At 41.5% G+C, this 27,484-nt stretch overlaps 1 protein-coding gene across 5 annotated transcripts in view; it reads left to right on the plus strand.

The window, feature by feature from the left end:
- sorcs1 (sortilin-related VPS10 domain containing receptor 1) overlaps nt 1-26,471 on the plus strand; it is a 185,280-nt gene extending 158,809 nt beyond the window's left edge. Inside the window, exons 17-28 of one of the 5 annotated variants that reach the window (XM_063477026.1) lie at nt 3,622-3,735; nt 8,108-8,279; nt 9,428-9,614; nt 10,258-10,391; nt 12,651-12,777; nt 14,026-14,138; nt 16,697-16,831; nt 19,883-19,982; nt 20,411-20,516; nt 21,104-21,258; nt 21,391-21,460; nt 22,699-26,471. In XM_063477026.1, the coding sequence (XP_063333096.1) occupies nt 3,622-3,735; nt 8,108-8,279; nt 9,428-9,614; nt 10,258-10,391; nt 12,651-12,777; nt 14,026-14,138; nt 16,697-16,831; nt 19,883-19,982; nt 20,411-20,516; nt 21,104-21,258; nt 21,391-21,419 (1,372 nt within the window). In that variant the 3' untranslated portion in view covers nt 21,420-21,460; nt 22,699-26,471. Of the gene's footprint in view, nt 1-3,621; nt 3,736-8,107; nt 8,280-9,427; nt 9,615-10,257; nt 10,392-12,650; nt 12,778-14,025; nt 14,139-16,696; nt 16,832-19,882; nt 19,983-20,410; nt 20,517-21,103; nt 21,259-21,390; nt 21,461-22,698 lie in introns of those variants that run through there. The other 4 variants (XR_010094074.1, XR_010094075.1, XM_065471151.1 and 1 more) reach the window with 4 other exon arrangements.
- The last annotated feature ends 1,013 nt before the right edge of the window (nt 26,472-27,484 follow it).

Raw genomic sequence — 27,484 nt, forward strand, 5'->3', positions numbered from 1 at the left:
CAGGCCCCTCTTCTGTGGAACCAGCTTCCAGTTTAGATTCAGGAGACAGACACTATCTCTACTGTTAAGATTAGGCTTCAAACTTTCCCTTTTTTGCTAAAGCATATAGTTACTCTGCAATATTAGGTTATATATAATAATATAATATTGGGTTAACATAGGCCGCTTCAAGCTTCCCATGATGCATTGCATCTTTCTTGCTCACCTTTTTCACTCACTATGTGTTTATACACCATGCTGCATTTAATTATTAGTTATTATTAATCTCTGGCTCTTTTCTATACTGTGTTTTCTGTCTTTCTTCACTCACCCCCAACCAGTCACAGCAGATGTGTTGTCTAAATATTGCTGCTAAATGCAAACCTCACCAAAATATCTTATACTTGTTGTTAGGAATGTTTACATCACAGTTGCCTGGGCTTGGCAAACTTAACACAAAGCCACCGTAATTTCTGTAAGGTGGTAAGGTAGAGCGGGTCTAAGGAGCTTGGAGAGAAAAGCGTCTGGACTTCCTTGAACACGTTTCATCCGAGAAGCTTCTTCAGTTTTAGGATTTTAAGGCCTATGGGAGCGTCCCCCAGGAGGGTTGTGGACCCCTTATTGATCCTCTGCTTAATCACACGAGCCAAGGTGTGAAAACAGGTGTGGGTCAAAATCAAGGTTTCGGGTGGACCCACTGTGACACCTGGCCCCACCCTATCATGTGATTTACTGAGGTCAAATGGCCCAGGATATGAGTGGGCGTTAAGGTGTCTGGGAAGGATTCTAGATGACAGACAGTTGGTGTGGTAAGCCCCGCCCTCTGTTCAAAGATGGCTGTTCACAGTGGACATAGATGGCTTCTTTCAATACTCTTTCAAACCATCTTCTCTGTCCAAAATGTGAACATTGGCATCCTCGAAAGAGTGGCCTTTGACCTTTAGATGCAGATGTACAGCTGAGTCTTGTCCCGTGGAAGTGGCTCTTCTGTGTTGTGCCATGCATTTATGAAGTGGCTGTTTGGTCTCTCCAATGTAGATGTCTGAGCATTCCTCGCTGCACTGCACAGCATACACTACGCTGTGAAATGTTAAACATGGGGTCCACGACCCTCTTGGGGACAGTCCCATAGGGCTTAAAAATCTGGGACTCCAGTTGCTCTTAGAACTGAAGAAGCTTCTCGGTAACATGTAACACGAAGTGTTTGTAATGCCTGTCATTACAGGGGCCTTTGAAGTATATTAAAATATATCTGAAATAAATAACCCCTGTCAAGGTCAATTACTGAGTGACCCAGCAATACAATTTACCAGCAAATGGTAGAATAATCTACTTTATTACAGTTATTGGATTTCAGCCATTTACCCTCCATTGGTTGGGGGTGATGGGAAAGAGAAGAGAGCAGACAGAGCCACAGTTTAATAAATGTAAAACTGAGTGTGTTTCATTTTTCTCTTATTGTTTCTGCACTCCACAGATGGAAGTAAAAACTAGCCAGAGCTTTAAGTTCAGGAATGACACTGTGTCCCCCTCATAGTATTACACACTATTAGTGCACCTATCAGCCCGGCCCCACTTTTCATTGTATAGTGTTTCAGTTCAATTCAGCTTTATTTATATAGCGCCAAATCACAACAACAGTCGCCTCAGGGCGCTTTATATTGTAAGGTAGCTCCTACAATAATAGATACAGAGAAAAACCCAACAATCACACGACCCCCTATGAGCAAGCACTTTGGTGACAGTGGGAAGGAAAAACTCCCTTTTAACAGGAAGAAACCTCCGGCAGAACCAGGCTCAGGGAGGGGCGGGGATGTTTGTAGTGTCAGTGTGACTCCCTCCAGTTAATACACAACACCACGGTTCTTCATTCACAGATGGATTTATTCTTCCGTCACACTTCTCCCCGAACCACCATAAAATTCACCGTCAAACTGTCATTACATAAAAGTACAGAATGACCAAACATAAATATTACAAATAAACATTAAACCCAAGTTAACAAATGCGCGATACACAAACACAGTTAACATACCTCGCTGGCTGCAAGTAACCGTGAGGGAATGAGTCCGCTTCAGGAACAAAAACTTAACGAAAATAATTCCCAATTTCTTCTTCTTCTTTACAGCTTTCTTTTACTTTAAAACAGCTTATTTATTCCTTCTTGTGACTGAGTTAACTTATAGTTTAGTTCCTTTGCACATGCTTTCTAGACTGCACTTTGCGTCACTTAAAGGGGCCTGTGCACAACACAGAATAAAACTTAGTTCCTACCCCAAAAGGAACAACAATAAATAAAGGAAATAAATAACATACATAAAGACAATAAATTAAACAAATTGACATAATTTACAATTATGGCAGTTAAAGTCAGGATACAAAAATCATTCATGCTGGACTCCCAGACATCACTCTAACTGCCACTCTGGACCACTGCTGCCTTCTGTTTGTTTGCTTTTCTGACATCCGTGCACAAGAAGCTTCTGTTTGTGGCACTTGGATCAGAGTCGTTTGGTTTCTCAGTAGCTTGTAACTCAAAGGAAAGCGTGGGCTCTGTTTTGTGGGACACTCGCATACATCATCACCGAGTGTATGATGGCATCACCTGGAGGACAGAGAACAACAAATAGCAGCGGCTAATTGTTAAGCGAGGTATTTTCTTGTATTTGGCACAGCGCCATGGTCTTATCAGTTGTAGAGATGCATTTGCAATATGTCCCGGGGTTTAAGGAAACTGGGTTTAAGTGAGGGATTAAAAGATAAGAGATCACCGTGAAGGATAACATCCTCCAGATTATAATTGCAGAGCAGCTCTGGCACATTCTCCCGGTGGCTGCTGCTGCTAAATGGAAACCAGTTAGCTGCTCAAACATATAACTGTGTGTGTGTGTGTGTGTGTGTGTGTGTGTGTAGTCATTCCCATAACTGTGTGGCATCGTCACCTCTTGAAGGACAAAGTGTTCAGTGGAAAAAAAGATGATATTTCACACCTGCTTTTGTGCTGGTGACTCCTGATATCACAGCTGCAGTCACAGAGAATGCTTTTCTATATTAGACAAAAAATGCTTTCTTTGAATTATCAGCAGTTTTAATGTTTGTTTTTCTGCGTATTTATTTTTCTTTTTTCCTCACGTTGGTCCCATATCTGCAGGTCTCTCGAGGAGGACTGCTTTTGAAATAAGCTCTATCAAAACCATAAATCACTGAGCCTAATAGCTTTCATTAACAATCACAACACTTTTGCATCTGTGTGCATGTCGCGCTAATTGGGGCAATTTGTCCCTATCATTTTGGGGACACAGCGCTGCTCTGCCTTTTAATTTATGGCACAAACAACTCGTGGGCTGTGTTTAAAGAGCACCAAAGAAGCAGCTGCCGCGGCTCCTCTGAAGTCGATACTTAGATGACATTAAGTTTCCATGTTGAATTTCAATCTGGAATGATCTTACAATATGGAGCCTCTTTCGGTTTAGAATCTTTTATTAACTTTTGATTGATTTCCCTGTGAGTATTATCAGCCATTTTATAAGCAGGTGTCACACTTGTAACAGCCTGTATCTAATTTTCGAATTGAATTTTCCAAACGCTGTCTCCTCCATGTCCCGATTTAATGACGGCGTCTGTTTTGTCGGATCGTTGCAGTGATTACGGCTTTGAGAGACGGACGGACGGCAAGTGCACCCCCGCCTTTTGGTTCCATCCATCATCGATGTCCAGGAGTTGCACCACGGGGATGACTTTCCTTAACAGCACCGGGTGAGGATGAGAGCTGACTAGAATCAGCATGCACAGTCTCAGCAGCAACTCGCAGGGATTGGATAAAATGAATGGTGCATTTGAGCCGAATAGCTCCGGGTGCTTTAATTAGTTTCTCAGGGACGACACGGTCAGGCCGAGGAAAATGTGGGCTGAATGATCAAACCTGCACTTTTAAAAAACAATCATGAACCAACAAGGATAAAGCACCGGTAATAAAAAGATCTTCTTTGGGTGAAAATTGTGTCAAGAATTTCAAAGAGGGATGAATGAAAAATTCAATGCCAAATCCAGTGTGAGGGTGTGTGAAGTGCGGTGGCTTTTTCCAAAAATAACTCAAGTGCCCAGGAAAAAAAGTCTGATTTAATATTGATGATCACAATGTGGATTAAAGCTCAGAGCTAAATGGTCCTCAGGAGAAATGCATTTAAAAAAAATGCCTTAAATGTTAATAATAATGGGACTAGTCCATTTTGTTCACTTAGGAAAACATAAGCAGAGGTATTGTGAATAAAACTGATGGAGATAGACGGTCACCATCTTACCCAGAACATAAGCAGGATTGCTGGGGATCAGATGTACGACGCTTGCATATTCTTCCTGTGCTAACGTGGGATTTTCATCCCACAGCCCAAAGACCTATGTTTTAGTTTCATTTGTGTTTCTAAAGTGCCTGAAAGTGTGACTGGGAGCATGAATGAAAGCCGTTTCTCTGAGTTAGCCCTGCAATAACTCCTCTCTCCCTGTGACAGCTGGGGCAGTTTGGAAACGTCATGCTGTGAATTCAGAAATGTGAAGAAGGCTTTATACAAATTTGAAAACTTGAATTATGCTAGCTTTAGCGTATTGGACGCCCAGAATAAGAACTGCTTCTGCTAAAAATCTGCTTTGGAAAGAGTGGATTACTATAATTACTATAAGGTCATAACTGATTAATGATTATTTCTCTGACTAAAAGGTTTGGAAGGTGTCACTCTGCGCTCTCAGCTGCAGAAATCTACCATTTAGGTTCATTACTAGACTTTAAGATTACTAAATGTATCTTTTTTTTTTTTTTTTGCAGTGAAAAAAGAATTTAAAGCAAAAACTATTCAAAGTCTACAGGAAACTATTCAGGGAACTGCCCTTCTGTATATAACTTTGGCTGCCTGGTGACATGTTAGCATTATCTGGTGTCGTTTTCACCAGACATAATTTTCTTTTTCTCAATATTTATTTATTTATTTTTTGACAGAACCTTTTAAGATAGAGAAAATGTCGGGAAAAATAATTAGATCACATCCCTACAATCAGAAATAAATGTGATCGTGACAAGACGAAACATTTGTGTTGCTGCTGTCCTGATCGCATGGCCATGAAGCCGTGTTTCTGCAGCAGTGAGCTGTGCTGCTGTATCCATCCGACTTGGTTGTTTATGTCTTGCACTCCAGACACCAGACGGTGCATCCTGATGCTGTTTTTGTGTGTGTGATCTCTTTAGAATGGCACACGGGTGGTTTAGAGGTGTGGAGATTTTCTCCCAGTTCCTAACAGAAACTAGTGTTTTAGTTTAATTGATGATTCCAAATTGGTCAGAGGTGTGGATGAATGGTAATTGTTGTCTGTGTACCTCCCCTCTTGCCCAGTGTCAGCTAGGATAATCTATCACCCTCTGTTGCTCCAGCTGGATAAGTGGTTAAGAAAGTGAATTAATGAATGGATGGTAGGTTGTACTCCAGCACAGTTGTGGAGGGTCAGGAGGGTGTAAGTTGATCTCTCATCCAAAAAGAAACTGACTTTCATTTCTGAACACATGTAAATGTAAATATTTAATGCCTTGTAAAACAAGGCACTTTTTTTTAGAATTGATAAAGATTTGAGTTGCAAAAAAAAAAAAAATTAGATTGTAGGTGTACAGTGACAATAAATGGCTATTTGTTTCTATTCTATTTGAATAGATTAACTTTTATGAAAATAGGATTATTACTATTATACAGTCAGGTCCATAAATATTGGGACATCAACATAATTCTAACATTTTTGGCTCTATACACCACCACAATGGATTCCAAATGAAACAAACAAGATGTGCTTTAACTGCAGACTGTCAGCTTTTATTTGAGGGTATTTACATCCAAATCAGGTGAACGGTGTAGGAATTACGACAGTTTGTATATGTGCCTCCCACTTCTTAAGGGACCAAAAGTAATGGGACAATTGGCTTCTCAGCTGTTCCATGGCCAGGTGTGTGTTATTCCCTCATTACCCCAATTACAATGAACAAATAAAAGGTCCAGAGTTCATTTCAAGTGTGCTGTTTACATTCGGAACCTGTTGCTGTCAACTGCCAGGATGAGATCCAAAGAGCTGTCACTATCAGTGAAGCAAGCCATCATTAGGCTGAAAAAGAAAACAAACCCATCAGAGAGATTGCAAAAACATCAGGCGTGGCCAAAACAACTGTTTGGAACATTCCCAAAAAGAAGCAACGCACCGGTGAGCTCAGCAACACCAAAAGACCCGGAAGACCACGGAACACAACTGTGGTGGATGACCGAAGAATCCTTTCCCTGGTGAAGAAAACACCCTTCACAACAGTTGGCCAGATCAAGAACACTCTCCAGGAAGTAGGTGTATGTGCGTCAGAGTCAACAATCAAGAGAAGACTCCACCAGTGTGAATACAGAGGGTTCACCACAAGATGTAAACCTTTGGTGAGCCCCAAAAACAGGCAGGCCAGATTAGAGTTGCCAAACGACATCTAAAAAAGCCGTCGCAGTTCTGGAACAACATCCTATGGACAGACAAGACCAAGATCAACTTGTACCAGAGTGATGGGAAGAGAAGAGTATAGAGAAGGAAAGGAACTGCTCATGATCCTAAGCATACCACCTCATCAGTGAAGCATTGTGGTGGAAGTGTCATGGCGTGGGCATGTATGGCTGCCAGTGGAGCTGGTTCTCTTGTATTTATTGATGATGTGACTGCTGACAAAAGCAGCACAATGAATTCTGAAGTGTTTCGGGAAATATTATCTGCTCATATTCAGACAAATGCTTCAAAACTCATTGGATGGCACTTCACAGTGCAGATGGACAACGACCCAAAGCATACTGCAAAAGCAACCAAAGCGTTCTTGAAGGAAAAGAAGTGGACTGTTTTGCAATGGCCAAGTCAATCACCTGACCTGAATCCGATTGAGCATGTATTTCACTTGCTGAAGACAAAACTGAAGGGAAAATGCCCCAAGAACAAGCAGGAACTGAAGACTCTTGCAGTAGAGGCCTGGCAGAGCATCACCAGGGATGAAACCCAGCGTCTGGTGATGTCTATGTGTTCCAGACTTCAGGCTGTGATTGACTGCAAAGGATTTGCAACCAAGTATTACAAAATGAATGTTTGAATTATGGTTCTTATTCTGTCCCATTATTTTTGGTCCCTTAAGAAGTGGGAGGCATATTTGCAAACTGTTGTAATTCCTACACAATTCACCTGATTTGGATGTAAATACCCTCAAATAAAAGCTGACACTCTGTAGTTAAAGCATGTCTTGTTCGTTTCATTTGGAATCCATTGTGGTGGTGTATAGAGCCAAAAATGTTAGAATTGTGTCGATGTCCCAATATTTATGGACCTGACTGTATATGGCTTCTTTGGGTGGTGTTTTATCCTTGAGCTTGAGGGTCCTGCACAGTATCTCAGCTGTTCCTAGGACTGCACTCTTCTGGACAGAGATCTTGGGTGTTGTTCTGCTGGAGCTGCTCGCTTAGCTTGGGGGTCACTGCACCGAGTGCTCCAATTACCACTGGGACCAGTGTTACCTTCACCCTCCACATCTTCTTGAGTCCTTCTCTCAGTGGGCATGTGGCAAGAAATACCAAGAGCTGACTTCCTGATGAAGGCTCTTATGGTCCTGTTGATCTTGTACAGTTCTAGGTACTAGGTAATATCAAATGCTGTACTCTGAATATGTATAACAACCAACATGATTAAAAAAAACATGCAACACAATATCTTTGTGTTTGAAAAATAGCACATTCATTGTCACCGGAACATTAATCAGGGTAAGTCCTTTTTAAAATTTCTGAAGGAGCCTCAGCACGGCTCTTTGTTGCAGGAACATTGACATTCCCACCACATTTTAGAGTTTCTGTCAAAGGGCACACTGTTTGTGTTAGCGTCTACGCCCCTCACTACACAAACAACACTGCTGGCACTTCAAATTGAAAAGGTTTTTTCCTTTTTTCTGTTAAGTTTTCTTGTGAATCTAAATGAGGGAAGTGCAGACAGATTAGGCTCTGCTGTTATTTTAAACATAAATATGGTTACAAAGAGAAGTTTATGTTTGTCTGATGGCACATCTAATCAGTTTCATTTGCTTTTCCACCTTCAGCTACAGAAAAGTGGTCTCCAATAACTGTACAGCTGGTGTGAGCGCAGAGTACACAGCCAGGAGGCAGCAGTGTCCTATCCAAGCACCCAAAGGTCTCCACCTGGTTACCAGTGAGGGTTCGCTGACAGCCGTGTTAGGCACCAATGTCACCTTTCTTGTTTTTCTGGAGGAGGTGAGCTGTATTCAATGTTTCCCATGAAGTCACACAGAGTCAGTGTCATTATATTTACAGTGTAAATAAGTCAGAACTGTTAGCAAATATTAGTGGATTGTTTCAAATGTACAGTTAGATTCGAAATGGCTGTCTGGGTTGTTTCTATAGCAACACCAGCATCCTCAGCTGCGACTGTGCTGTATCCTCTCATATTTTCCTGTGTTCACACTCTAAACTAAACGTACATGTTTAAAGGTAGAAAAATTGCCATTGTACACCTTTTTTTTTGCTCTTTATGACCAACAGTACTCACATACTTTGACATAGTTACACATCAACACTTCCAGAGAAGTGCACACAGTTATTAGTGATCCTAAGAGGTGTTGTCGTAGTAGTAGTGTTAGGCTTTAGGGTTCAAGTTACTTCTCATCATCGTTGAAAACAAAGAAGATACTCAGACAGGGACTGCCAACCGTGGGACGTGGGACTTCCTTGTGATTATGGAGCCAGCTGTGCGGATTGTCTTTGTTTTTAAATGCAGATCATAAAGCAAAGTAATTAAAGTAATTAATGACACTGACTTTGTTAGCAAGAGTGACTTCCTATTTGTTTCCACTGTCTGAACACAACATTCTGGAAGCAAAAAAAAAAAAAAAACCGAAAAAACATTTTTTTCATGTATAGAAAAGTAGAATGACATTTACATTTAACTACTATCTGCTGCAGTGAAACTCTTATATCTGGAAATTATCCTTTGTCCTCTGAGAGGGTGACAGCGTCTGCATGTAAAGGCAGCAGATCGTGATCTGTGCTCCTGTTGGAAAAAGTTGACAAAGTGCAAACTGTGACTCAGTGTCTTTTACAAGCATCCATACATGATGAGCTAGGACTGAGATCCATGTCACTATTGACATTGCTAACTTTGGAGTAAAGTCAGTGTCTGACAAAAGTATTACATGCCTTGGAAATGAGACTGAGCTGAGTGACCACACTGACAATCGCAGCCCTTAGCAGGGAGTGTGATAAGCATTACCTACACATATTGTGCCTAGAGGGAAAACTGTGCTCTGTGTTGGTCAAATGTAATAAAAGCCACCTCAAACCAGAGTGAATATTTCATAAAAGGCCAGACCTGCAGATTTCCTGGAAGTGTTTGTCCTGTTCAGGGTGACGGGGCGAGGACGAGCATCACTCTGGACTTTGGAGATGGCCACGCTCTTACATATTCCAACGTGAGCTCCATCGAGGATGGGATCAAACACATCTACAAAGCTGTGGGAATCTACCGAGTGACTGCTACCGGGGAGAACAGCTTGGGCTCAGAGACCGCCATGCTCTACCTGCATGTCACATGTGAGATACCGGGTTTTCTGAAAGATGTTTTTGTGCATTTATTTATATTCTCCAGTGTGTCTGCTCTTCGTTTCAACTCTTTCCACTTTTTATCAGAGTCTATGGAATTGCTGTTTCCTGCTTGTACGACATTCTATCCTTTATCTCTTCACAGAACATGTTCCCCTCCCTTAGCCAAACAAACAAGTGAGATAGAACAAATCCCATTTCTCTTCCACTCAGTTCAGCTTATGCTTTGCAGCCACTCAGCCCGCAGAAGCCACGGCAACCTCATACGTAACAGGGCTGACCACCCCCCGTGTATTCAGGGGGTGACAGATGTAACGGAGCTGACTTATTGATCAGGGAGCAATGTTGCCCCCACCAATCTGTCAATCCTATGTGCCAACCGTACAAATAGAGCCACCGCAGGCTCCAGAGTGCCACGGATGAAAAATAGTACACAGATGGCAGCCGGCAGTCCCAGAGCAAGAGCGAATCTTGAACAAACTCACCCTCCTTACCACCTATAAACCCCATCTCCTCCCTCTTTTTTCCCCTCATTTGAACCAATAAAGTTATTTCTTTTATTTTTATCCTCTTTTCACATATTGTGGCGCAGAGCATCGAGTTCACACTGTGATGTATATGTGTGCCTGAGTAGGTCAGCTGGAGTATATCCATCTCTCAGCTCCCTTTGTGGCTGTGAGGAATAAGGAAGTGAACCTGACTGCTGTTCTGTGGCCCAGCCAAGTGGGAACGGTCACCTACATCTGGTGGATCGGAAATAACACAGAGGTACAGCGCACTCAAGAAATTCACCACTTCTCTCAGTACTTCTCTTCTTCTTTTGCCCATTTGCAATTAAGTAGGTTGCTGACTCTTCTGGTCCAAAATGTGAGAATCATTATTTTGTGGAGCTATTTTTGTGCATGCAGGTTGGAAAATTTGTAGCCTTGTTAATCAGCGTCAATAAAAATGGTGGAACGTGCTGACCTGTTCACATAGTACCTTAATTACTGATAACCAGAGAAGTGAATGCATCTTAGTGTTAGTGTAAAAATCCTCCAATTATAGGGCCTGCTGCAGTCAGGCAGAGCTGATCAATCACACAGAGTTAAAGGGTCAGAAAAGACATATTTTTCTGTTAATCCCTTTGCGGCATCTAGCCATGCGGATAGTTTCAGCTTGGGGGACACAGCTTTGGAGATATCGGCCTTTGAAGACAAAAGATCTGAATGGATTTTGTTCAGAATAGCGAAACGTGACACTTTAAAAATGGAACAAAGACTTCTGGAAACACTGCAATTCAGAATCAGTTTACAAAATAAAATTAATCAGCTTCCACCTCGCTGGTGGATTGAGTGACCATTATGTTTAGTGTCATTCATTTAACAGAGTATTTGCATGATTATGCCAAAAGTACCAGGCCAAAAACTGAGCATGGATAAACTGTTTTTTGCCAAAAAAAGGGTATTGAAGATATAAAACTATTTTTTTTTAAAGTAAAATATATAATCCTCGCACATTCTCACTGCCATGGTGCAGGTAAAATAAAAATTATAAATGCTACTGCTGATGGTGATGTGACCTATTAGGATAGTGCTGCCATGTGTATCACTGTCTGATGAAGTTGCTTTCAAAGTGCTTAAGTTGTCACGTAGTGTGGAGATGTAAAGAGCTAGCTTAGCTCTTAGCACGGGGGATCCCTCATGATTCATGAGTGGGTAGTTAGCCAACTAAATCTAAATAACACAAGGTTAACTTTGACTCCACGGCTACAACTCCTGATACAAGAAGAAAATCAGGTCTATGAAGTTAATGCACCAAGTTAGCTTGCTATAGTTGCTTAGGGTTAGCTTTGCAACTCACCATTGGTCAGCTCGTTGCTAGTAAGTGATGTCAGCAGTGATGTCAGCAGTGATGTTAGTCATCATCAAACAAGAACTTTGGCTGTCAGACACTGACACTTCTCACCATACTACACACAGCAGTGCTGCTTCTTTCCAACAGTTAGCCATTATTCAAAGGTTTTACATGTAAAAGGCTAAACAGCATCTCATGCTGCCGCAACCACAAAGTGGACAAACACAGCAAAGCTCTTCAATAGATAAATAAAGTTGGTGTATCTGCTCAAAGGCTGCAGGTGATTCCTGGAGTCATTTTTCCCCATTGTGGTATGAAGATGATATGCAATAGCACCCTAAACTTGAAAATCACCCTAAAGTGAAAATTTAAAACTGGTGGTGGGAGGAAAAGTTTGCTTAAATAAAGCATGAATTTGTCAGAGAAATCGGTTTTAAATTTTCACTCTGTCTAAGAGATGTGCTCCTTGTGCTGTTGGAAAAGTAGCACACCTATTGCTGCTGTTAGGATTCTATTAGAACTTCCTGAAAAAGTAGAGCGTTGTTCCTCCAAATATAGCAACTCACTGTCAGAGTGCAAACACGCTGACCCCGGCTTTAGTAGCATCAACAGGATTAGCAACTAATGTAATCAATAAACTAGATGTTAGAGAACCATAACATTTAACATGACACATCAAAAAAATTATATTAGAGAATAAAAAAAACAATTCAAGCATTCTGGTCTGAGGATGCACTGCTGTAGCTGTAGAAATGCTCCACTCCTCTCTGTCTGTGTAGTTGTAGCTGGGTAAATGTGTTTGCTCAGCACTAACAGGGGCCTTTCCACAAGGACAAGCAGTTCTGTCGCTTGGTAATAAACAGTGGCAGCATTAGCATCTTAAAGCTATCTGAAGAACAAATGGAGACGTGAGTAATGACAGTGAGGAGCTGCTGGTGTCACACAGGAAACTCCCTGTAGGCCTCTGTGCTGCATGCAGCACAGCACAGACTTTAGCAAAGCTGTGTGTCATCGTGCGTGTGTGTCTGTGTGTGTTTTTGTGAGTCGGCCAACAGCCTGACACCTCTGTAGTGTAAATAACAGCAGTGTGAGATGTTAACCAGCCGTTGATAAGGGTCTCTCACGGGAGCACGTACAATCTGACTCCCCATCTCCCTCTCCCCTTCTTCCTTCTCTCTCTCTCTCCCCCAGCAGCCAGTAATCACCCTAGAGGGAAGTGTGGCGTACACATTCTCCCGGGAAGGCATCAATACAGTCACTGTGCAGGTGTCTGCAGGGAATACTATTCTGCAGGACAGAAAAACCATCGCTGTCCACGGTGAGCCGAATTTCTCACTCAGCGTCCACTGGGAATCTGTTGCTCTGTAAACAGGCTGATAAGTTTTGTCACCACAGTAGAATAATAATGCTGCTTCCCTTTGATGAAGTTATACTTCTTAGATGTCATTCTTCTTCTTAATGTTTTAAAAATAATCTGCCATTCTCCAGACTTAAAGGTCTTTTTTAACCATATGCTAAAACTTTTCCTTTGCTAAGCTATAACAGAAATTGTATATAAATGACAGATGTAGCATTCCTTTTGTTCAAATAGGGCCGTCTGTGGCTCCAAAACACAATAATGATGTCGTCCAAAATGTTAACATTAAAGCTTTAAAATCTCGAGTCCAAACATGAACGTCCACATGTTCATATTCGCCTTTAAATTTCTCTTTTGTTTCCTCTAACTCAACATTATGCATAACTGATGATGACTGTCTCTGAGACATGTAGAGCTGCATATTCCTGTTCTTTTTCCCAGTTATTCACCATTTAAGCTTTAATTGAAAAGATGCTTTTATTGGCTCAGTAAACACTACAAATCATTACGAACTGTGTTATAAAATAAGTGATACGAGCTTGGAGGAGTTTAGAGCAGAGCTGCTGCTCCTTCACACTGAAGCTACCTGAGGTTTCTAATCAGGATGCCTTCTGGCTACATCCTCTTGGAGGTTTTCAACCAGTTTGGAGGAGAGGCCCAGGAGTGTCTTAGGAGAGATTGCATAGCTCATGTTACATTGGAGTGCCTCAGGACCTGCTAGGAGGAACCTGAAAATGTGGCTTTGAAACTGATGTCTAGAATAACCTTCTGAGCTGCTGCCACTGATACTGGACTTTGATTGATTGGCAGAAAATTGATGCTTACATTACCTTTGAACTCCCAAGATTTATTTTTCAAAGTTACTACACGTGATCCATTAACATCCGGTGCATGCTAAAGGTATTTATCAATCCTTTTTCTTAACAACTACAACGCAAAGCATGATGAATAGTTTATTAAGAACATCAGCAGCTAAAAAAATGACTGAGCTGGTACAGAAGGACAGCGCTCTATCATTTATGTTCTCATACTGCAGCTTTTTCTCCCCTTGTAAGATCTGAATGGAGGCCGAACCTGAAAATAAACCCAGAATTTAGCAAAAAGAAAAAAAAGCACACCTACATGATCTGAATCTTAAAACCGAACTTTGCATTTAATGACAGATGAAAGGCATAAGCTTCCCTCACACATTTACTTTTCTTCCTGCAGAATATTTCCGATCTCATCTGCTCGCCTTTTCATCAAACCTGGATGAGCACAACCCCGATATTGCAGAATGGAGACTGGATGTGAGCCGAGTCATTAAGAACTCTCTGATCCAGGTAAAGTTCTCTCTGGCTCTTTTGTGGCAACCGTCGCCTTCCTTTGGTAAATACTGTCAGCGCTCAGCTGGACCTCTGAGTGCTGCGTGACCTCCCCGAGGCTTGGAGACATGAATCTGACTTTTATGATGATAAATGACAAGGCAAGAGGGAGAAGAGGGGAAAAATATAGTTCAAGAGCTGGCTGATTGCTGCTGCTCGCGGACCCTCAGAGTTCAGGGCCGTACAGTAACGAGGTTGTGTACAGAAGAATAAACGTCAGTGAGGGTCTAATGCGTGTTCTGCGCTGACCCGAAGGAGCGCTCGGAGACGAGTGCTTTGCAATCCGTCAAATGGACGACATGATTCAAACCCACACATGACATGTTAGGTACAGAGTTTGCCTCATTAACTTGCCGTTATTTCTTCCAGCATCCTCGGAGTGTCAATATGTTTTCTGAAGCAGAGAAGGAAGCAATCTGAGCTTTCCATCATATTTTCACACTTTTTGATCTTGCAAATCAAAACGGATGCTAAAAATATACAGCCTGTCTTCAGTCTTCACTGAACACGTCAGTTCGCTATTGACATCTTTTTTTTCCATGACATCCGCAGCCTGGAGGCCAGAACGCATGCCGAAAAAACAACAACAACTTTCAGACAAAAACACGACGCACTGGTTAAAACCCAGCGCGTCGAGAGGAAAACCCAACAAGGAAAAGCTGGCAGCCTCAATTGGAATCAATAAGGCATCCATAAATTCATGTTTTTTTATTACACCAGTCCTCCCAACCCAGCTCATCAGTTTGACTTTCTTTAAGCAGCGATCTGAAAGTGAGCTCCAAGTGAAGGGCTGCCATTGGTTGAAAACCACACCTGACCTTTAAGATTTCATTCATGCTCGAGATGAATAACTTGTTTCAAAGGTGAGCCCTGACGTCCCTCTTTCCAAATTACATACGAGATTCTGTACCAGCCAGCCGAAAAATAAAGCATCAGCGTAAGAAAAGCCTAAAATGTAAAACCTGCGGCGGGGTTATATTTTCTTAAAGCCGGGCCACGCTGTTTGCATCTTTCAAGCCTGTCACTGAAAAAAAACAGATATTTTGACAAAAAAATACTATCTATTTAGAAAAAATAATATTTTTGCTCTATCGTATTATAATTCAATTCAATTTTATTTATATAGCGCCAAATCACAACAACAGTTGCCTCAAGGCGCTTTATATTGTAAGGTAGACCCTACAATAATAGATACAGAGAAAAACCCAACAATCATATGACCCCCTATGAGCAAGCACTTTGGCGACAGTGGGAAGGAAAAACTCCCTTTTAACAGGAAGAAACCTCCGGCAGAACCAGGCTCAGGGAGGGGCGGGGCCATCTGCTGCGACCGGTTGGGGTGAGAGAAGGAAGACAGGATAAAGACATGCTGTGGAAGAGAAACAGAGATTAATAACAAGTATGCTTAATATGTGCTTTTCAATAAAAATAATGTTCACTAGAACACGTCAATAACAATATCCTTTAGTCTTGCCTTGCAATCCAGCCATCATCATGACAGCACAAAAACACAAACTGCTTAATTTTTTAAACAAAATATTTTCCAATATGGCATCAAAACTGTCTGTTTCCCACTGCGGTGAGTTTACTGCAGGATGGAATACAATCACGGACACGCGTCCAGCACCTTTGAATGAGCACAGTAACAGTAAGGACATTTAAAGGAGACCTTATTAAATCATCTGTGATTCATTTATTTTAGCCCTGTTTTTATTTAAAAAACAAATAAAGCAAGTTGCTATAATTAATCAATTGTAATTACTTTGATACAGGAAATTATAATTTTTGATGTAATCGTGGAATTGTAATTTTATGCTTTAATTTTTTGTAAACTTTCTTCTGCAAAGCTGCTCATCACTCAGAAACAGCACTTTGAAAATGATATTCAAAGGCTCGTTTTGGACTGCAATGCACATTTAATCCAGCAGATGGCGGCTGACGCAGCACTGCTCAAAGCGGGACTGAAGTTAAATGCAGCTTGGACTCCACTCGGGTTCAGGAGTAGCAGACATCCTCTAATCAAATGTACTGTGTGGCACATTTAAAATTATGACTAAAAATGGCATAATCACTTTTTTAAATCAGTTTGTTTCCTCCTGTGACCCTGAATTGGATAAGTGGAAGAAAATGGATGGATGGATGAAATTTGTTACCTTGAGGGATATTTGTGTTCATGTTTTGCAATAGTTTGATATTTTGGAAACTTAGTTTCCTTTAGTCCTCCTTCCTTTGTTGTTTTCCCATTCTGTTCTTGCTGGAGAGGTAACACTTGTACTGATCTTCTCATGTGAGTAAGTGAGAACATTTCTAAAACCTCAGACTGCAGTAAATGTTTAAGCTCGAATGATAAATGGTTGCAGCCTGAATCCAGCTAAATTCTGGTCGACGAAGGACCAAAAATATCTGAGCGAACGTTGACTGTCAGAGCTTTTTTGTACTTATTGTTAAGGTTTCATTTCTGTGAGCTGACTGCTGCAGTTCAGTCTGACCCTATCCACTCTACTGTCCTCCTCTAGGCTACAGGCGTGAGAGAGGATCAGCTCCTCGTCACTGTCCTCCCAGGTTTACCCACAGCAGCAGAGTTTTTCCTCCTGCCTGACAAACAGATAACTGAGGGGAAACCGGAGAGGAGCTCAGCTCATTTAGATCAGGTGAGGCAACAACACCTGCTTTCTGACCTGATGCATGTCCTCCAGACTTGCTCCTTTTCCCCATCTCCACAGTGTAGGTGGATGGATTTCACCTTGTTATCCTCACTCGAACTGTACCAAGTTTGAAGCATTGTTCCCCCTGTTTCTGCTTTATGACTCATAGAGGAATTTTTCTTCTCCTAGCAGCAGCAGCTTCTCCTGTAATTGCGCCCTGAAAAATCATCTCAAGTTCCTCTTTCCTCCAGCAGATGTCAGTATTAACCTACTCAAGCATGTCCAGTTTTTTCTTCTCCAAAAGTCTAATTCTGGAATACGCCTGAGGAATATCTTTGCAATAGATTCATCAAAAAGCCTGACAAGTATTAACAAGTTATCGGGGGGAATGACTTTTAGACTTACTTAAGTCACATCCTGTGGGGTGCAGGGGGGGTGCGGGGGGTAGGGGGGGGGGGTGGGGGGGCACTAGAGGGTGGCAGCATCTCGTAAGAGCCTAAAAGGCCACACAAAGAAAATTGTCGTGGTCCATCAGTCACTAAATCACCAGCATATCAACATGAGCTCAAATAGCCCTCAGCATCACGTATTAGACTGATAATGCTGGCCGTGCTCTCTGTGGGAAGCATTCAACGGGCATGTGCAGCAAAGGAAGCTGGGAAGAGAATCAATTTGATTTTCCTCTTCCCTCCCCGCTCACACCTGGTTGATCGCCTGGAAAGTTCCTCTGCCCTACAAGCCGGTGATAAATCTTCATTCAAGGTTGGCATCTTTAAAGTGTAGCGCAAGCTCCGCTTATTAGAATGTATAATAGATTTACTGACCCTGGTATACAGTGGGAAAAAGTAATTAGTCAAAGCATAGTCTAAATTTAAACAGCTAAGAAGTATAAAGGCGAGGATGAAGGACTACAGAAATTACTCATATCACAATTAATTTGGCAAATGAGGCAGATAAGATAGATGAAGCCTCTACAGAGGGAAAAGGCTGCTGCAGGGAGAAAATGGAGAATTTTGTTTAGTTTTGCTCTGCAGAGTAATGCAGCAGTATATATGCTGATTTCATAAATGAGAAAAAACAGATTAATGATAGTGAAATGTCATTTATAAAGAGGCTCATTTGACTGAGAATTGGAGCCCTGAGACAGAGATTCATGGAAATGAAAAGATCTGTGTGAGGAAAGTAAGAATTCCTCCTGCTTGCTATAGTTTACCTTTGGGTCATGATAATCTGCTCAATTTATATCAGAGTCAGATGTTCTCAATGCAGAAGGTTACTCGCCTGTCTGGAAAGCAGAGATCAAGTGAGACTGCATGGTATGCATTATGCATTACACTGGAAAGGTCCCACAGACAAAGGCTCTTACGTAAACAGAAGAAAGCTCGGATGGGGTTGTCGGTGGAGGTAGCGAGGTTTCTTCGGGTCATGGGTGCTTACAAATAATGCAGCAGCCTTGCAAAAAGCATTACATTTAGAAAGTTTGGTATTTAAAGTATATTCAGTTTGGTGGTAATTTGCATGCAGTGATAACCTACTTCAGGTCAGGTGCGCATGTAACCGCTTCCATTTGTCTTTCACAGGCAACCTAAAGTTGCATTAGTCAATATTTTTATGGTGGAAATAAATCAAACATCGATCACAAAGTGTCTCTCAAATGGACAAAACCACAGATAATTATCACCCAGCTGCTGAACTACACCACCTTTTTATTTCTGCCCCATAAATTTCACTCTGGAGCACTTTTCTAGGCACATCATGTGGCAAAAATCTCCAGAAATTAGCTCAGATAAACTCAGCGCAACACCTGCCCAGTTTGCAACTGTTCTCATACCAGTGTATTAAACTGATAATAACTGTATGTCACTGCTGTGTTTTTGCTAGTTTTAGTGGTTCTTATGCACAGACAACTTTTAGAGGATCACAGTAACCACGGTGACATCACCGACTTCACCCAATGGTTTATGAATCCTCCTGGCCATCTCTTGACTTTTTTGAGCCTTGAAATTGTGTCATATTTGATCAGTGAGCTGCACCCGTGCATCGTATAGACACAGATACAACAAATGCTCTAAACATACAATTAACTGCACGTAATCACGCAAAATGCTCCACGAGGCCTCCACACCACAAAGGTTATCCTATTCAGTGAATAAAATTAGCCTCTTTAGCGTTCACCTGCTATATGTGTTATCTTATCCACTACGTCGTCATGCATTTATTGCCATTTATTTTACAAAGGCTGCAAATGTCAATTCAGTTTTATTTATACAGCGCCAAATCACAACAACAGTCACCTCAAGGCGCTCTATATTGTAAGGTAGACCCTACAATAATACATACACAGAGAAAAAAACCCCACTGGCGACAGTGGGAAGGAAAAACTCCCTTTTAACAGGAAGAAACCTCCGGCAGAACCAGGCTCAGGGAGGGGCGGGGCCATCTGCTGCAACCGGTTGGGCGGAGAGAAGGAAGACAGGATATTTCTGCTTTTGAGTCGGGTATTTTGACATCAGAGTCTAGGGGACCGATTCGATTTCAGCGCCAGCCTCAAGTGGTCATTCAAGGAACTGCAGTCATGGGCTCTTCACTTTGGCTTCCTTTTTCAGCTGCGGAGGTTGCTGCTCGTGACAAATCATTTTAGGATTTTAAGTAAAACAAATATATATATATATATATATAGATATATATATATCTTGTCCTGACCCCTGTCAGTATATTAAGATAACTCGTCTTTCATAATTCACTTTGGCTGTTTTTTCCTATCATTTACAAACTCACTGAGCAGACTCTGAAACTTTTAGAAATGCTGTCAAAGGCAAGCGAGTTTTGGACTCAATTATTCAACCTGGCATCAAAGGACTGATCGTGACTTTGACCACATTTGCTCTTAAATGTCAAAACACAGATAATAAATGACGAGTCAATACCAAAGATGGATGAGACTGTAGTGTGATGAGCTTGACTTTACCTTTTTTTTGACTTGTAACATTTTCCTTTTTTATTTATTTAAATTGCAACAAAGGGATTTGAAGCTCATCTCCATCTTTGTCTCAACAGCTTTCCGAGCTTTTGCTCAGCGCACTGAATCAAAATCTCGTCCAGTTCACGTTGCGGCCCGGGGTCCAAGTCACCGTGTATGCAGCGCACTTATCAGCAGGTAACAAACCCCCCTGCATGCGTGTGCATTCACAGCTGCCCAGAACGGCCTTTGTACCTTGTGTAGCAAGCGGGACTAAACATAGAAACAGCAGTCAGTCAGGTGTATTTTATTACTTAACTAACAACCCCAACTCTGTGTGTGATTGGCTCCCACCATGTAGCTACACAGAGACATTCAGAGAGTGAACATCGTTACAAGTATGTGTGCCTCTTCCTATTGGGGATGCTGCTACTGTCCTAAAGGGGCTAATAAGATAAAGAGTAAGAGAAGTCCATACTACTGTATATTAAAATGATTCATCTTTGATTCACATAGGCTTCATGTGTGTAGACTGCTCATTGCATGATTCAGCTGGGTGGAAATACGGGTGGTGTCGTTGATGTGATATTTACGCTCTGGGGTTCCTGTCTCCCCTATCTCTGCAGCGCCCCTAGTGGACACCAGCGAGAACCACAGTGGCTCTGCCATGCTAATGCTGCTATCAGTAGTGGTTGTGGGTTTAGCTGTATTTGTCATCTACAAATTCAAGAGGTAAAGTGTTCACGTCTATATAGTCGTCACATTGTGCGCGATAGGGAGTTGTCGAGTCATCCTGACAGCTCGGTAAACAAAAGCTGTCGGCGGGGCTAAGAGAAGGTTGATAGGTGCCTGTCAAATGTCTACCCCGCCGTACCCAGTGCTCCTGGGTGGAGAATTGGGTTTTCCCCTCACTCACACACAGACACACACACACACCTGCAGAAATTCTTTTATCAGGTCAGTCTTTACAAAAGAAATGTCAGTTAGTCTTCAGCTGCTATCAATATTAAGCCCTTTGAACACTGGCAGTTGACCTTTCTCAAATGTTAAATTATGTCTCCTCGCCAAGAAGCAGTTCCAAGGGAAAATGATGTAAAGAGTCATGGTGAGACAAGCAGAGACAGAATCAAACTTCACATTTACAGACCATATCATTTCTAATGTTCCTGCTGATTCGCACGCAAACATCGCCAGATGGCTCATAATAAATAGAACTGCAGATGCGAATGATCAAAACAGCACTGCTGCAAACTGCTGGCACTGTTTTAGTTTAGGCCGTGCTCTTTATTCCTCTGCCTCACTGTAAATCTTTCCTCAAGGAAGATCCCAGGCCTCAACGTCTATGCGCAGATGCAGAACGAAAAAGAACAAGAAATGAGTCCAGCGAATCCAACGGTGGCCACGCCCAGCTCTCAGCGGGACTTGGTGCATTCTTTGGAGATTCTGGACACAGAGTTTAACTCGCGGCCCATCGGTAAACATCAGTTGGTTTTTCTTCTCGGCTCGATTTCAGTATTTTTTTCTTTTATGCCGTTGTTTATTTCACACCATCGTGTTCACGTGTTGTTTCATGACACTGTACTGTGCGTTTTGTTGTGTTTCTCAGTGAAATGGTCCAGTCAGCAGGACAACTAAATGAAAATGAGTATGACAAACTGTGGAATTGCCTCTCAGTGGTACAATTAACACATTTTTCTCTCTTTTCATGTCCCTCTTTAATCACCTCAGAATATTGATGGGTGGCAAATGAAAGAAAAAAAAAAACAAGCCTGCAAAAGAAGTGGCTCAGGAACATCTATAACTGTTCTGCTCTACTTTACTTAAATAGCACCTTTAATTTTAAGATGCAGCTTGAAATTTATTACACTTGTCAAGAAAATGCATCGGCCCGGCCGAGTTTGGTGATATGAAGACTATAAGATGATTCATACCATTTTTTTTAATTCATTATTCATTTCATGTCTCATTCATTCAGCTTTTCTTTCAATTTGTCACCCATATGTACATCCTGACACAACATTTTCTTGTCTAACATGCTAACACATAACAAGCCTTTCTTTGGGGTGGGAGATGTAGTTTTTCGTTTTTGTGGATCCCTCTGAATGTTTGTGGTATATTTGAAGTTTAAAGTGTCCACATTTGACAAAATTAATAGCGAAATAGATCTGAATAAATTCATTGTTCCCATAATTCCCGGCACTGGTGTGATCAGTTGTGTATGTCAGTTAGTGTTAGCGAGCTTCTGCTCTGTTGTTGTGTAGCTGCATGTCATCTCACTCACGCATTTAAAGAGCTTCTTGTCATTAATCATTATGTTGTAATTGTCACTTGTAGGCTCATTCATCGCTGTTTAAAAATCATATATTGTCTGACCTCGTGATGTCTAACTGACACCTGGGCAGGTGAGATTGTCAAAACGACTATAATGTGAAAGGCTTTGATTCCCCACCTAAGGTCAATTAAACTTTGCATTTAAATGCATCTTTTGTCCTGTTTCCTTCCCCAACCGGTCGCAGCAGATGACTGGTTCTGCCAGAGCTTACTTCCTGTTAAAAGGGAGTTTTTCTTCCCCACTGATGCCAAGTGCCTGCTAAAATGGGGTCACCTAAACATTGGGGTTTTCTCTGTATTTTTTAGGCTGTATTTTTTCCATCCATATCTGAAGTACCAGCACTGCTTTGGTAAAGGAGGCCTCAGGTGTTTGGTGGGGACCAATAAACAAGGGAAAGGAGCTCAAATGCAGGACTTTAATTCATGATGTTTTCAAAATAAAACTTCAAATGAAGGCATGAGTCTCCTAGATGTCCAGACTGTTCCTAACACATATTTACAGTTTTTAATGATCGATACTGTTGTTCGTGTAATCAGCTAGTACTGAATAAGCGTTGACACGTTTCTTTCTTTTCTCCACCAGGATGTATGAAACCTCATGTACATGTGAAATTTTCCACAGAACTCCCCACGTACATCGTCTAAACTCCGGACTGGATTACTGTTCCAGCTCTGTCATGGATATTTTTTACCATTTGGGACACAATGGTTTTGAGCTTTATACCTGTGCATGTTGGACCCCGCTGACACATACTGTGCTCTGTTCAAACCAGAAGAAACTGTGTACAGGTTTTCAATTTATTTTAAGACATGTCTCCGATAAATTAAACATTTAGAAAAAAGTCCCGTTTATTTATACGAGTCGCATCCATAATGGAAGAAGGATCGACGGTGTGAACCGAAGAGGAGAGAATGTGTAACGAGCAGCAGTGTTTTGGGTTTGGTTACATGTCTGGGATTGGTTTGCTGTTCTATGAAGTTAACAGCAGTAGTGTATTATTTATTCATGAATATACATGAAGTATGTTATTGAAGTGAATTACACATTTATTTTGTAAATCATGAATGTCTATGTTAGAAATAATTTGTGTATTTTAATAACAAATGTCATACTAAAAAGAGATACTGTTATAAAATATGAATAGGGCACCTCAAAGCTTTTGGTCCTTTGTCTCTCAGAAAGCTGATTTATGGCACAATACACATTTTCTACAAAAGTGTTAAATTTTTTTTCCCAATTTTAATTTATTAACAACCGAACAACAACAGGGTGTGGATCTCTGGATTAATTTAAACCTTGCTGTTAATCTAATGCTTCTGGTACTATTTATGATACACGCCAGTTTGTAAAATGTTTTGTGCTTCAGAATATCACTTGATGGCTGAGGCGCCATCCATCTGCAGGTGACCTCCAAATATCACCGGACCTTTTAGACCTTTACAAGATACAACGGATGATGACCTGGCAACGATCCCACAAAGAAAGGTCATTCCTGGCCACAGTCTGGGAGGTACTACAAGATGCAGAGAACAACTTATCGCGGCTCAGATTTAAGGTGGCACTTAGGGATGCAGCTACTTTGTGGGAGAATCCAAAGAGCATGGCAGTGAGAAAGAGAGAGACAGACAGAGAGAGGTTGAGAGAGATTGAAGACGGCTTTTAGCGGACACGACGCATTAAGAGCATTCTATTGGACAGAATAAGAAGAGGTTGACTTCTTGAATACTTAATGTGGCCTGTCAAGCTCAAGGCTGGCTAAGGTTGGTTACACATTTAGGGTAATATCCCAACCTGCTCTCAAGTAGCACCCATCTTCATCCCAGCTCATTATTTCATGCTGTAGGAGCAGGAGAAGTAGAGCGCAGATGCTACCAGGCTACATGGATGGTTAGCCTCAGAGGACTGTCAAGCCCTCTGGTGCTCTGTGTGTGTGAAATCTGACAGATGTAAATGCCTGATTGATGCCTTTCATATCTTCTGAGGCAACTTTTTAAAATGTTCTTTTCTCTTTTTTATTTCGGCGGGATGGAGAAATACAGCACAGAGGAAGTTGCTTCTGTTAGCTTTGCATCATCTTTCCTGCAAATGTGCCAAAATTCACAGAGTTATGAGATGTAAACTGTGCAGCATCATTTCATTTGACTGTAAATTGAGCGACTGGGGAAACTGATGAACAGCTAACGATTGGACGATTCCAATTTTGGTCCAAATCTCCACGCTGTTGACTGAGGCGCTAATATTTTCCAAAAACAATTATTTGCAGATCGCCAATGGCTCCCCAGAGGTTGTGAGTTTTTCTTGTTTGGCCTCTGGGCAAAGATGGTCATCGCAGCGACTTTCCAAAAGTGGAATCAGCAGGAAAGCACTGATTTTTCTTAGTCGCAGCGAGGGTGCCATCCTATTTTTACTCGAGTGTAAGTGAACCATTATCTTAGTCGGGATAATTTGCCCTCGTTGTAATGAAAAGGTCTGACTGTTCAGAACTCTGGGGTTCTTCGTGTAATGAGGTGTTAAGGTTACACGTGCAAACAGATATGAATCAAGGGTTTTGTCACCAACTTGTGCAAATTGTAAAAGCAGCAGGTAGTTTTGCAGCACAGCTTGTTGATGTGCTCCGATACTGGAGCAAAATTGGTTAGTGGTGTTCAAGTGCTGATAGTTTTTTAGCAGAGAAAACTTGAAAGTAATTGGCTGTAATCATCAGCTTTATCTATAGCTGTTGAATGGAAGAGTTAACCCCATGTGCTTGAATTACAGCACTGTCTGTATGGCCAGGTTGTTGCTATCACATGTCTAAAGATGTGAATATTCCTCCTTTCTTTGCATTGCTGGGTGCCTCTGGATTTCCACATCACACTTATTGGCACCCTATCGCACTTGAAGTGTTTGAGTCCATATACTTAACAGGGAAATGATGCATGCAGACATCGGGCCATGACTGTGTTGGTATGCAGCCAGTGTGTCCTGCCCTTAAAACTGAAAAGTGCACAGACAAACACCAGTGATATTTTCAGTTGTCATAGGTCTGTTCAAGAGGAAGTGTTCATATTTCAGAGCTGCATGCAAACATGATTTGGGGAACAAATCAGCTTACATCTTCATCTGTCTTGTGGCTCGGTGTGTTCTGTCTGCTGGTGCAGGACAAAATTTGTACTCAGCCACGAGCTCGGTTTATGGAGTTGTGCACAGTGTACGTGGGTAATTTTACAGACTGGTGATTGGGGTTTTGTAAATGCAGTGTTGCAATATATTAAGACATTTTAAGGGGCCTTTTTTTTGGTTTTTGCTTATTTCAGACATGGCCAAGGTTTCAAAGAAAGAGGTCAGGGTATGCATAAGTAATCTTTGTTAGCTAAAAGCTCAGACTGCTCAGTTTCATACGTTTTCTAATCTTGGCTCAGTGAGTGCAGATATCCCCATTATGGTCATTTCGGGTGCAAATCTATGGCTGTAAGTGCAGAAGACCCATCTCCCTGCCATTCAACTCTTTAGAATCAGAAGTTGTCTTAAAGCCAGGGCGAATGGTGCCAAATCAGCTTGTTTCAGATGGAAGGTAAACCCAGGGTCCAGTAAAAAAGTATTATTTAACATCAACTCATGCAAAGCTACTCTAGTACAGTCCAAGATTAGAGTATCTTACTAGTGTTTCACTGTAAAGAATGTAATGTACGTGTGCTGGGATTACTTACGAATTACTTAGCTCGTATTTGAGAGCATTAATATCCATCTCTCTGTCTGGCTCTGGTTTTGCATAGCTTGAGGGAGAAACTGTACAGCAGCCTGTAACCACAGGCCTGTGATCAGAAACAGCAGGGCTCTAATCTGAACCTTAACTCCAGGGAACAGGAAATGACTCTGACCAGACAAGATCAGCAAGGCCGTCATAATAACAGCACCTCCTGCCTGTGAGTTTCACAGGGAGAAAGACAGGTCGAACAGCCTGGAAGCCATGTTAACAAGGTGGATCTCTGGCCTCCTGGTTAGGGTGAGCTGTGATGTGACAGGACCCAAGGGTGCGGAAAATCAAGTTGTAGCCTAACTCTGAGCTACTCTCTCTCCTTCTCCCCATCTCCTCCGCCCTGCAGAATTAGCAAGATTATTATTTTTGTAGAGAAATATTAATAACAATTTAAAAAAAAAAGAGTTTTACTACTGTACAGCTTTTGTATAAGAACAGACGGTAAGGTGTTCCAGTGTTTTTGTTCGACCTCAACTGTGCTGTGTGTAATTGTTTTATGCATTTACAATCATATTTATTAAATGGAAAGAAGTCTGTTAACTGTGTTCTCATTTTCTTACAATATTTGTAAAGAAATACTATGTATTTGCAAAAGTAATAATCAACCTATAAAGAAAACAAGACAAGCACGTGTTGGTTCTTTCTTCTGCACACATACCGTATACTCACCGGGTCCACGAGTCGGAGACATTTTGAATTGAATGGATTTAAATCATTCATTCTAAATGAAATTATCAGCATGCGTGAATGCCACAAGCTTTTTCATAATTGATTGCCCAAGTTATCCCAGCATGGGATGATAGGACAATGTTCCAAAAAGTGTTGAGCTCATTACCCGACTGCAGTACGAAGCCTCCTCCATGAAGATAAAGAAGTGCTGCTTCTACTTAGGCTGGATTTGATCCAAGTGAGGTTTCCAACTCCAGTGCAGCACACTTTAATATTTCCGATGTGTCTCACTGTCTCCTTACATTCAGATTCATATTTCTGCCACTAATATCTGACAGTGATTCATTGTCAAACAGATTCCATCCACTTTGAAGTGTTTATATAGTTCAGTCCATAAGTATGTGGACAGTGAATTATTTCTCTGCACCACCGAGCTGGACTTTGAATCCAATCTGCAGACTTTCAGCTTTAATTAAAGAGGTTTAACAAAAACATTGCATTCAACATTCCCCATATTCAGAGGCTCAAAAGTAATTGGAAAATTGACTGAAAAGTAGTTTCATGGACAGGTGTGCCAGGTGTGGCCTGTTCCTTCGTTATTCCATGACCAACTAAGAGGATAAAGACTTGGAGTTGATTCCGAATAATGAAACAAAAATCATCTTCAATAATGATGATCTTTAATTACTCATCTGCTTGCTTTTCTTCGTTTTTGACTGTTGGTCTCTTCTTTACACCACTTCCACTTTCAATACTGATATCATTATGATAGTCCAATAATTTTCTTCCCCGCCTTCGGTGAGCCAGTCAGCCTACATCCTGTGTGCTTTACATCTCAATGTACCTCTGTCATTCTGACTGTCAGTCTGTCTCTGCCTCACCCTGGTTACTCAGAACATATCTGAGCCTCCAACTTCACCACCACCAAAGTCTAGTCTCTGAGGGGTCCTGTCGTGAATT

This window comes from Pelmatolapia mariae, linkage group LG6 (assembly GCF_036321145.2).
Source record: "Pelmatolapia mariae isolate MD_Pm_ZW linkage group LG6, Pm_UMD_F_2, whole genome shotgun sequence".
In the NCBI taxonomy this organism is placed as follows: domain Eukaryota; kingdom Metazoa; phylum Chordata; class Actinopteri; order Cichliformes; family Cichlidae; genus Pelmatolapia; species Pelmatolapia mariae.